This window comes from Scyliorhinus canicula, chromosome 1 (genome assembly GCF_902713615.1).
Source record: "Scyliorhinus canicula chromosome 1, sScyCan1.1, whole genome shotgun sequence".
In the NCBI taxonomy this organism is placed as follows: domain Eukaryota; kingdom Metazoa; phylum Chordata; class Chondrichthyes; order Carcharhiniformes; family Scyliorhinidae; genus Scyliorhinus; species Scyliorhinus canicula.
Window position 1 is genome coordinate 64203154 of NC_052146.1, and position 12141 is coordinate 64215294.

At 47.9% G+C, this 12141-nt stretch overlaps 1 protein-coding gene across 2 annotated transcripts in view; it reads right to left on the bottom strand.

Annotated features, from left to right (window-relative positions):
- cabp1a (calcium binding protein 1a) overlaps positions 1–12141 on the bottom strand; it is a 455099-nt gene that overhangs the window by 319659 nt on the left and 123299 nt on the right. For both annotated transcript variants that reach the window (XM_038791698.1, XM_038791690.1), the window contains one exon: positions 613–748. In XM_038791698.1, coding sequence (XP_038647626.1) covers positions 613–748 — 136 coding nt within the window. The remainder of the gene's footprint in view (positions 1–612; positions 749–12141) is intronic.

Sequence of the window (12141 nt, forward strand, 5' to 3'; positions counted from 1 at the left end):
CCCCCCCCCCCCCCGATGACCAAGCTGAAATCTAATTAGTTCTACAGGGAATCCCCTTAATCAAAACAAAAGTGCATTAGCCCAAGTCTTTAATGATGGTTTAATTGCACCCTGGTTCCCCAAACCTTTGTTGTCTTTCAAACTTTGAAAGCATGACTGCAGCATTCTAGCCCAGGCTTTTAACCCTTGTTGCACCAAATTGCTCTGAAATTCCTAAATTCATCACAGGATCGAGAGGAGCAGAAATCCATGGGCGGGGGGGGGGGGGGGGGTGGAGCAGGGGTCCATCATTGTCCTCTCACATCTGGACACCTCTGCCACAGTTTCATGGATTCACCAATGGGGAATGCACCCTATGGGTGATGATGTGAGCCTGATGCTTAAATCTACGCCCAACCTCCAAATATCTGCCAGCGTCGATGCCAGACAATTCTGACTGTTGGGAGAAAGAGGGCAGGAAAGTGCGACGAATACAAGTATTTGGGAAATTAGCCTCAATGTAAACATTAGTCATCGAATCACTGGAAAAAAATCAACATGGTTTTAAGCAGTCCCTCTCCATTGGAATTGATTGAATTTTACCTGGAGAGAGCCCGATTATTGTGCACTTACCTGCCTAGGTTTATAAGGAACACAAAGCTACAAGCGAATGACATGTGGAAGATGTAAGAGGTCCAAGGTACCCAGTAGTGTCTGTCGTAAATATTGGGGTCCGTGTCGTGCCAAGTCCACCAAAGCAGCTTGATGCCTGAAAGTTACATTGAACAAATGTTAATGGGGATGGTTATGATGAGATGCGTGTGAACCTCACACACCATCTGAGAACTACAGCGACTCAACGCTGATTGCGTTAGGTCAACTCACACACAGGGAAGGAGCTCGGTACCAGCCCACGTGCTGTGGGATTCACTTGGTGCCGTGACCTATGGTACAAAGCAACATGAGTAGAAGCAGTAGCTCTGTGATGTGAAACCTCTGTATTAAGCTGCGGGATGGGATAAGAGAGCTGGGAAAACACACACTGGGAATTACATATTCAATAATGTCAATCGGGTGCTGTTATTGCTTTCCCCTTCTATCAGCTAGGTTGAAGAACATTCATTTGTAACAACCCATGATGCCATTGTCTGATTTGTCCTTCCAGCTCTATAAATAATATAGATGTCAATAGGTAACATGCTCTCGTCTTGGAGTCAGAAGGTTGTGGGTACATCTCCCACCCACTCCAGAGATCGGAGTGCATTATTTAGGCTGATACTCCAATGCAGCACTGCGGGGCTGCCGCACTGCCAAAGGAGCCATCTTTCAGAGACAACATTAAAGTAAGGCCAATGGAAACGATCCCATGGTACTATTTTAAGGAAAAATCAAGGCTGTTCTCCCTGGTGTTCTGATCACAGGTTGGTTTAGCTGGCTTGGCTGGACAGCTGGTTTGTGATGCAGAGCAAGGCCAGCAGCGCAGGTTCAATTCCTGTACCAGCTGAGGTTATTCATGAAAGCTCCACCTTCTCAACCTCACCTGAGGCGTGGTGACCCTCAGGTTAAATCACCACCAGTCAGCTCTCCCCCTCAAAGGGGAAAGCAGACTGTGGTCATCTGGGACTATGGCGATTTTACCTTTAATGCAACAACATCCCTCGTCAAATAAGGGTACACAGTACTCCAGGTGCGGTATCACCAATGTCTTGTACAGTTGCAGCAACACTTCCCTGCTATTATACTCCATTCCTTTATCTATAAATGCCAAAATGCCAAGTCATTAATATATATTGTAAATAGTTGGGGCCAAAGACTGAACCCTGTGGCACCCCACTAGTTACATTTTACCAACCGGAAAACAATCCATTTATCCCGACTCTCTATCTTCTGTCAGTTTGCCAGTCTTCTATCCAAGCTAATAAATTACTCTTAATCCAATGTGATCTTACCTTGTAACTCAACCTTTTGTGCGGCACCTTTTCAAATGCTTTCTGGAAATCCAGATATACCACATAAAGGTGCTATACAAATGCAAGTTCTTTATTTGCCACAGTCAACTCTTTATAATTGTAAAGTGCTGCGGTGAGATATATTCTGCTTGAACTATTCTGTTGTTATATGCTTAACTTTATTCGAAGTGAGAACAGAACTAGGAGCAGGAGTAGGTCATCTGACCCCTCGAGCCTGCTCCGCCATTCAATGAGATCATGGTTGATCTTTTGTGGACTCAGCTCCACTTTCCGGCCTGAAAACTATAAACCTTAATCCCTTTATTCTTCAAAAAACAATCTATCTTTATCTTAAAAACATTTAATGAAGGAGCCTCAACTGCTTCACTGGGCAAGGAATTCCATAGATTCACAACCCTTTGGGTGAAGAAGTTCCTCCTAAACTCAGTCCTAAATCTACTTCCCCTTATTTTGAGGCTATGCCCCCTAGTTCTGCTTTCACCTGCCAGTGGAAACAACCTGCCCGCATCTATCCTATCTATTCCCTTCATAATTTTATATGTTTCTATAAGATCCCCCTGCATCCTTCTAAATTCCAACGAGTACAGTCCCAGTCTACTCAACCTCTCCTCGTAATCCAACCCATCCAACTCTGGGATTAACCTGGTGAATCTCCTCTGCACACCCTCCAGCGCCAGTACGTCCTTTCTCAGGTAAGGAGACCAAAACTGAACACAATACTCCAGGTGTGGCCTCACTAACACCTTATACAATTGCAGCATAACCTCGCTAGTCATAAACTCCATCCCTCTCACAATGAAGCACAAAACTCCATTTGCCTTATATTCTAAACCAGCTATGTTGATCGGGCAATTTTCTGTTCTTATTTCAGATTTCCATATTTAGATTTTCTATTCAAATCCCTGCTAGCTTTGATTGGATTTAGCTCCTTTCCCTATTTGAGACCGAAAGCCACATTCCCCTGCCAGAGTAATTGGAAATATTCATTGGGTTGTAAGGATTAAGGAAAGCGAAGAAACATTCTCATTTCAAAAGCTGGTTAATTTGTAGAAAGGCAGACTTCAAACAAAATCAACCACGCAAGGGGAGCTTGGTTTATTCATCTTCTATATTAGAAACCTTTGTGTCTGTCCGACAAAACAGCAGAGATTGCGTGTGAGCAGCAGGAAGGAATGAGTCAGAGCAACTGCCTCAGTGATACCTTGCTGTGTTGTACTCCTTGTCCAATTTAATTTAGTCAACGGACTGAATAACTAATATTTGGCCCGTGGAGAGGGTCAAACAGCAGACTTTAAGAAATTACTATGCATGACAGCTATGCCCAAGCCTGCTGCTTTCTCACCCAACATTCTGGGCATTTAGTGTCCAGAGCAGCGCTGTCAGAAGCTCTGGTTCCCATTTTGACTCCGGGACCTGATTTAAATCTGGCCAAGGCGGACATGTTAAGAAGGCACGCTGCAGGCTGATGAGCGATTGTCCAAGTTGGGCAGGTTAATACAGGAATGGTCAACTTCCAAGCAGTTCCCAGGTTGGTAAGTAACCCGGGCAATTCCGCCTGCTCACTCACCCACTTTTCAGCAGGCAGGTAAGGTTTAACACCACAACCACGTGATGGATTCCCTCTCGGAGGGAAGTAAGAATCTGCTGTGTGGTCTGCTTCATGGAGATATAGCTCACCCCTACCTCACTGAGTGTGCCATACAACCTGACATCTTCTCAACAAACATGATGGACCACACATTGTCATCGGGCAAAGCGAAGGGTGGAGGGGTTTGCCTCCTCATCAACTCCTCCTGGTGCTCAGACGTGGCGACCCAACAAACTACTGCTGTACCTGGAGGACCTGGAATACCTGACTGTGAAGTGCCGCCCGTACTAGCTTAAACGGGAGTTCACTTTTGCCATCATCACGGCAGTCTACATCCTACCCCAGGCAGAAGTGAAGAAGGTGCTTGATGAATTGTACATCGCTATACATAACAATGAAACAGAATACCCGGAGGCCTTGTTCGTCATGGCCGGGGACTTCACCCTCAAGAGTGTACTCCCAAAATTCCACCTACACATCTCCTGTCCCACCAGGGGCACCAACATCCTTGACCACTGCTGCACAAACATCAAGGTCACCTGCTGCTCCATCCCCCAACTGCATTTCGGAAAATCGGACCACAAGACGGTGCTCCTTCTCCCGGCATATAAGCAGAAATGTAAGCAGGAGAATCTGGTTAAGAAGGTCATGCAATGCTGGTCCAAGGCAACGGAAGAGCTCCTACAACACTGCTAGGAGTTAATGGACTGGTCCACATTCAAGAACTCAGCGGCCAACCTAAAAGAGTATGTCACCACCGTCACAGACATCAGCAAGTGTGTAGAAGATTGCATGCCAAAAAAGGTAATACATACATTCCCCAAACGGAAACCATGGCTAAATCGGGAGATTCATTCCCTACTGAAAGCTAGGTCTGAGGCATTCAAGACAGGCTAAACTGATCTGTACAAGAAATCTAGGTACAATTTCCACAAAGCCATCAGGGATGCCAAGAGACAATACCAGACTAAGCTCGAATCACAGACTAACGACATGGACTCTCGTCAGTTGTGGCCAGGCTGAAACAACAGAATGGGCTACAAAGCAAAACCGAGTGGAATCTCTGGCAGAAACGCACCCTTCCCCGATGAACTCAATGTATACTATGCTTATTTTGAGCAAGAAATCAACAAACTACCCCATAGCCTCGGACATGCCCATACCCACCGTCACAGCTTCCGAAGTCAGATCGACCCCTCAGAGAGCAATGGGTCCTATTGGAGTCACTGGCCGTGCACTCAGATCCTGCGCAGACCAATTGGCGGCTGTGTTTGTGGATATCTTCAACCTCTCCTGACTCCGCTTCAAGAAGACCACCATCATACCGGTGCCATAGAAGAACCAGGCAACGTGCGTCAACGACTTTCGTCCGGTGGCCTTGACATTGATCGTAATGAAGTGCTTTGAGACGTTGGTCATGAGGCACATCAACTACAAAATCCTAGAATGCCTTGATCCACTGCAATTTGTATACCTCCACAACCAGTCTAGAAGCTATCTCACTGGCCCTACACTCATCCCTGGAGCATCTCGACAACAAAGACTCCTACTTCAGACTCCTGTTCATTGGCTACAGCATCGCCTTCAACACATATAATCCCAGCCAAGCTCATATCAAAACTCCAAAACCTAGCACTTGGCTCTTCCCTCTGCAACTGGATCATCAACTTCATGACCCATAGATCACAATCAGTAAAGATAAACATAATACTTCCTCCAAGATAGTCCTCAATATCGGGGTCCCGCAAGGCTACGTACATAGCCCCCTACTGCAGTGTTCTTCAAAGTCAGGGGCGCGACCCGCGGGTGGGTCGTGGGCGGGTGTCGGGAGGGTCGCTGAACCGGTGTCCGCGGCGCTTCCAATCGCGCAAATCCCCGCACAGCAGCCGGCTTTTCATAACGCCGGCTGCAAGTGGCCGCGAAAATGTAAAAAACAAAAATTCGGCCACATTGCGCATGTGCGCATGATGATTGGCGGCATGCGCATTGGCAGACATGTTTTAAAAAATTGACCGCATTGCGCATGCGGTCGAATGTGTTTTTAACATGTCCGCGGAATGCACAGGTGCGCCGATAATCGGACACACATGCGCAGTGTGGCTGCTATTTTTTTTAAACGGTTGCAGCTTTTTGTTTTACAAGTTCTGTAGTGGTTTTTATTCATTTATTCATTTATTTTATTCATTTAATTTTTATTTTTTTCATTTATTTTACTCATTTCTTTTACAATTTCGGGGGGGGGAGGTTATTTGATAATGTGACATTAAACCCAAATCCAAACCAAATCCAATGGATCAAAGTCAGCAACCTGGGGCAAAATTCTCCCCTACCCGGCGGGGCTGGGGGTCCCGGCATAGCGGAGTGGCGCCAACCACTCCAGCGTCGGGCCTCCCCAAAGGTGCGGAATTCTCTGCACCTTTAGGTGCTAGGCCCGCGCCGAAGTGGCTCCCGCTCCGCCAACTGGCGGCAACGGCCTTTGGCGCCATGCCACCCGGTGTCGGGGCTGGCCGAAAGGCCTTTGCCGGTCGGCGCATGCGCCGGATCGTCAGCGGCCGCTGACGTCACCACCGGCGCATGCGCGGTGGAGGGGGTCTCTTCCGCCTCCGCCATGGTGGAAGCCGTGGCGGCGGCGGAAGAAAAAGATTGCCCCCACGGCACAGGCCCGCCCGCCGATCGGTGGGCCCCGATCGCGGCCCAGGCCGCCATGGGGGCACCTCCCAGGGTCCGATCGCCCCGCACTCCCCCCAGGACCCCGGAGCCCACTCCCGCCGCCTGCTCCTGCCGGCACAGAGGTGGTTTAAACCACGTCGGCGGGAGAGGCCTGACAGCGGTGGGACTTCGGCCCATTTCGGGCCGGAGAATCGCCGCGGGGGGCCCGCCGATCGGTGCGGGGGGGCCCGCCAACCGGCGGGGTGCGATTCCCGCCCCCGCCGATTCCCGGGTGGCGGAGAATTTCGGCCACGGCGGGGGCGGGATTTACGCCGGCCCTGGGCGATTCCCCGACCCTGCGGGGGTCGGAGAATTCCGCCCATGGAGTCAGGGGAAAGAAATATGGTCAGGTCGGAGTCTCTTGCTTTTGCAAACATTTCCAACACTGCAATGTGTGCATGTGGGGGAGGGAATGCTTTGTATTCCTGCAAAGAGAGAGGAAGTTCCTCATTGGTGATGGCCTTATCCAAGCTCCTGACTGAAGCTGGATTTACATGATAAATGTAATAACTCCAGGAGCGGGCAGGCTCGGCAAAAGACAGGTTTAATTCTCAACAGAAATAAAGCCGCAGCCATGGCGTATAACACCCTTGTCCCAGTCGGGACCACCAGGAAATGCTGCCCCTGGTCTGGGTCACAGTATTTAGGCTCCTGCTAGTGAGCCCTTATTGGGCCAAACTCAATGTGGAACTCGTACTCCACGCATCCCACGGGGATCAATTGAGAATCCACCGTGGTCTTCGTGGGGGTTACAATGATAACATTCCTGCTGGCCCCCCCCCCCCCCCCCCCCGCCCCCCACCATCCCCAAAAGGGAATCATATAGAATTCCCATCAAGAATCAGAGCCCCCCCCATCCCACCACCCCTACTTGCTTCGCAAGTCACAATTCTCCCATTAGTGTGACAATGACAAGACCTCATTAACAGCGGAGGCAGTGCGCGTAGTGGTGCTGTCACTGGACTAGCAACCCAGAGACCCAGGGCAATGCTCTCGGGACCCAGGTTCGAATCCTACCGCAGCAGATGGTGAAATTTGAATTCGATATAAAGCTGGAATTAACAGTCTAAAGGTGACCATGAAACCATTGTCGATTGTCATTAAAAATCCATCTTTTAGGGAATGAAATCTGCCAACCTTACCTGCTTTGGCCAACATGTGACTGTTAAATGCCCCTCTGAAATGGCTGAGCAAGGCACTGAGTTCAAGGGAAATTCCAGATAGACAATAAATGCTGGCCCAGCGATGTCCAGATCCCATAACAAGAATAAATAAATAAAACACACAAAGCTCCAACTCTCATCCAGACACCGTTTAAATGGACAGCCTGACCAGCAGGCAGGAGGAACACTCAGGTCCCTGTCATGATATGCAGACATGCAGATAATGTTATACAGACAGGCACAAATAGGCAGCTAATGGACACAGAGAACAGGGCATGGCCAATGAGCAGGCAGGACACTCAGGGGTGGTATCTCACTATAAAAGGCACAAGGCTCTCACACTCTGCCTCTTTCCACTGATGAACATCTAGAGAGTGAGCCAGGGTGTATGTACAGTGTCACACCTCCAGCACGTGGCTAAGAGCTAGTCTGGTTCAGTCAGACAGAGTAACCACACTGAGGTTAGCAGAGAGTCGAATTCATAGAGAACTGTGCTAACTGTGCTACTGGTTCAATAAATCAGATTGAACTAACTTCAAGGTCTGGAGTATCTTTTGGTTAAAGCTGCATCCAGTTGCAGCCTGAGTTATCCCAGAGTGCAGAACCCTTGGCGTTCAGTTTTGCCCCTCACCCTAAGGGCAGTGCCTCCATCACTGCAGCACACCCTCAGCACTGAGCTAAAGTGGGCACCTAGATGATGTGCTCAGGCCTAGAGTAGAGTCTTGACCCATGGCGTCCAACTCAGGGGCAAGGGCGCCACCGACTGGGCCGAGCCGATGCCAAGTTGGGGAGTTGCAAGGAGTAACTTGGCATCAACAGAACCAGACATTTCCCGTTGGAAATTCCTCTGCTGTCACGGAATCCAATCAGAAGAAAGGTCCAAAACTCAGGAGAGCAGAAAAAAACTGCAAGAATTTCTAGTTATTAAATTTCAACGCTGGATGTTTCATCTTTCTCTTCGACTTCAATAAAACCTTCAAACTGATGGCTGGGCGATGGAAGCTTAACATTCTGACAGAGAAATATGTAAAGATGCAGATGAATCATAACTTAATCATTGCAATTTAAACCGCAGGAAGATTCAATTTAATAAACCTCATGTGAAAATACAGCAGAATCCGCCTCATTTCAATCTGCAAAGGGAACCTGCAGCCAGTCCCTTTAAGCTGCTCTCAGAAAATTCAGGGAGTGGACCTGGTGATTTATGGAAGGGGAGATATAAGAGCTCCCTGTCATTAGAAGATTTCTCTTTTAAAAAAAAAAGCAGCTTGATGTTATTACTAATAGGGCATATTCCAGGCTGTGGCTGCCCTATGTTGATCGCTGGCTGATTCAGTCAAGCTTCATGCCAGGTCAGGAGAGCAGGAGCCCCAGGGGGCAGTCCGCGTGCAACTGGGGGATAAAATACAAATGACGCATCCAAAGAGGTGGCCAATGTCGAGTCGATTAAGGAGGTGTCATTCGGAATCAGGATCTGAACTGAATGGGGAGAACCAGATTCCTTTTTTTTGGTGGGGAGAGGACTGAAGCACAAACAGCTGGCAAACAAGATTAGCCTTAACGGTCGCTTATCTATTCATTCTTCAGTCTAATCACTAGGGATCACTACAGGCAGACTGTCATAATAAAAATATTCGCAGGGACTAGTCATAAACCCGGATTCTGCCACAGACTGAGGCTCCCTCTTAGATTTTTCAAAGCCTCCCTGTGGTGAAGTTATTTTTCTTTTTTGCACCCCATTCCCGAACATTCAATCTGTAATTGTTTTGCAAAATGTTTGAAAGGGACGTTTAAGTCCTTGTATCACTTGTAAAGGGACCATTCAATTATCGGTTTATCATAGAATCATAGAATTTACAGTGCAAAAGAAGGCCATTCGGCCCATCGAGTCTGCACCAGCCCTTACAAAGAGCACCCTACTGAAGCCCACGTATCTACCCTATCCCAGTAACCCCCACTTAACATTTTTTTGGTCACTAAGGGCAATGTATCATGGCCACTCCACCTAACCCGCACATCTTTGGACTGTGGGAGGAAACCGGAGCACCTGGAGGAGGACACGAGGAGAATGTGCAGACTTTGCACAGACAGTGACCCAGCCGGGGAACAAACCTGGGACCCGGGTGCTGTGAACCAACTGTGCTAACCACTATGCTACCATGCTGCCCAATGTGACCTGCCAACCCTTTACCTGGAAGCAGAACCAACAGGAAGGAAGTTCAGATATGAAGGCTGAGAGACACACAAGTGACAAAAAGTAAAGAGAAAATCTGGCCGCTTCCTGTGGAGAGTCCTTGATGGAAAGGGACAGGAATTTTGCTTTTTTAAGGACTGTGTGGCTGAAACCGATTATGCAGCCGGGGTGGATTATAATGCAATGAGATAGTCTTTGTTGTTGGTATCTCTATCCATCTGTAATTTATCATTTGTAGTGACAGTGATTTACCTATTAATTCATGTTTAAATTACATTGATTCTGAATGGTGTTAAAGTGAAAGGTTACAAAAAGTGAAATCTTTTTCGTAGTTTCGTCATTTGGTGGTCGTTCAGTAAATTAGCTTCTTTTGGCTTATGGATCCCTGCGGGGATTTTAATAATATGGACAAATTCTGGTATCACTCAGGTCATGCTAATGTTCAAGCAGATATTCAGCAGTAAATGGTATGCTGAACAATATTAATCCCCCGATCAACAGCACTAGAAAAATATGAAGATACGCATTAGGAGCAGGAGTAGGCCATTCAGCCCTTCAAGCCCGCTTCACCATTCAATAGGATCATGGCTGACTTGATATTAGCCTCGGGTTTGCTGATGTGTATGTCCAAGGTTGATCTTAATGTCGAGCAACGCTGTAAGATATTGATAGAGGCAACACCTCCATCAATCATATTCCACTTGCCTATCAATCAGCACTCTCATCTCAAATAGTATAAAGTTGTTGTTTCCCCGCCGTTGGTATTTTGTGATTATCCTGATGAGTGGAAGAGGAAAAGCTTCTACAAAATGTCTTTTTTCAGCAATTCACAAGTTCCGTATTACCAGATGACTATTTGTAAACCGCTCTGGACTGAATCACATAGCAATTATTGTTTAAAGACAAATGATCCTTGTTGCCAACAGTTAAACACAGTAGTAGAAATCCTCTTCCAATAATCCTGCCTGAAAAGCTCCCAGTTTTTTTCTGTTCTTTCACAGAATGTAGGCCAGCATTTATTGTCCATACCTAATTGCCCTTTAGAATGTGGTGCTGAGCTGCCTTCTTGAGCAGTCCATGTGGTGTAGGTACACCCACTGTGCTGTTAGGGAGGAAGTTCCAGGATTTTCACCCAGCGACAGTGAAGGAATGGCAATATATTTCCAGTCAAGATGATGTGGGGCTTGGAGGGCAACCTGTGGGTGGGGGTGTCCTCATACATCTGCTGCCCTTCTAGAAGGTAGTGGCCGTGGGTTTGGAAGGTGCTGCCTAAGGAGTCTTGGTGAGTTCCTGCAGTGCATCTTGTAAATGGTGTTCACTGCTGCCACTGTGTATCGGTGGTGGAGGAAGTGAATGTTTGTGGATGGGGTGCCAATCAAATGGATTGCTTTGTCCTGGATGGTGTCGAACTTCTTGAGTGAAACTGCACTCATCCAGGCAAGTGGAGAGTCTTCCGTCACACTCCTGAATTGTGCCTTGTAGATGGTGGGCAGGCTTTGGGATGTGTCGGGTTCTGGGCCTTGGTGGATATGCTGTTGTTTTCCCCTAGGTGGGGGGTGGGTCACCCCCTTGTTGACTGAATGGCTTGTTCTCCTCTTCACTGGTGATTGTTGTCATCTGGTGGGATAGCTCAGATAGGCTTTTTTTTTGGGGTCTTCTTTCCCTTATTTTCTACCTTGGGAGGCCCTGCAGGCTTGACCATAGTCTGAACATGCTGTTACTGTTGCCGAACCTCTCTTCCTCTCCTTTCTTTATAAATGTGGTGCTGCCCTGGGCCTGTTTTTGGGGTTTAGTTGCGTTATGCACTTTCTAAGTAACCTCCCGCAGATCAGGTGCTTCTGTGCTCTTTCTTTTGTTTTTACTGGGGTGGGTATGACAAATCCGTCCCTGGCTCCTACATAGGGGGCAGGTGGTCTGGAATCCGGGAAGAAAGGCTGTGTTGGGTCGTTAGTGCTGTTGGTGCTGCAGGAGTTGAGAGTGATGTATGTTGGCACGCACCCAGTTATGGGGTTTATCCTGATCCTTCATGATGATCGCAGGGCTGGGTGGTGGGAGAGGGTGTGCGGCGCCATTTTGTCACGCTGTCACCTTTTCATGATCCTATCCTGTTCCTCCCTCGGTCTCTGGTGGGGCAATATGGGTGTCTAGTTCTGTCGAATGATGGTATTGAGCTAATTGTGATGTTGTTCTCCTGTTCTATCCTGTGCTCGTGTAAGTTTAGCCGTTACTGTTTTTCCCTGCCTTGCTTTTGGTGGTGCTATTTTGTAACTTTGTTGCATTATTTTACAAAATGTTAAATCTCAACAACACACTTTTTTAAAAAGTCATCGGGTTCAGGTGGGGGGGTGGGGGAGGCGGGGTGAGGGCCGTTGGTTTTATGTACCACTCCCCTGGCCCCAAACTCCTTCAAACTTGCTGGCGGGGGATCCTAAAATCCAGCTCACACAGTCTTCCCATGAGAAGCAGACCCTCTCTCCTGAGCAGGGGTATCCTCACATTGGAGGAGATGTGGAACAGCTTCAGCAGGATGACATTAGG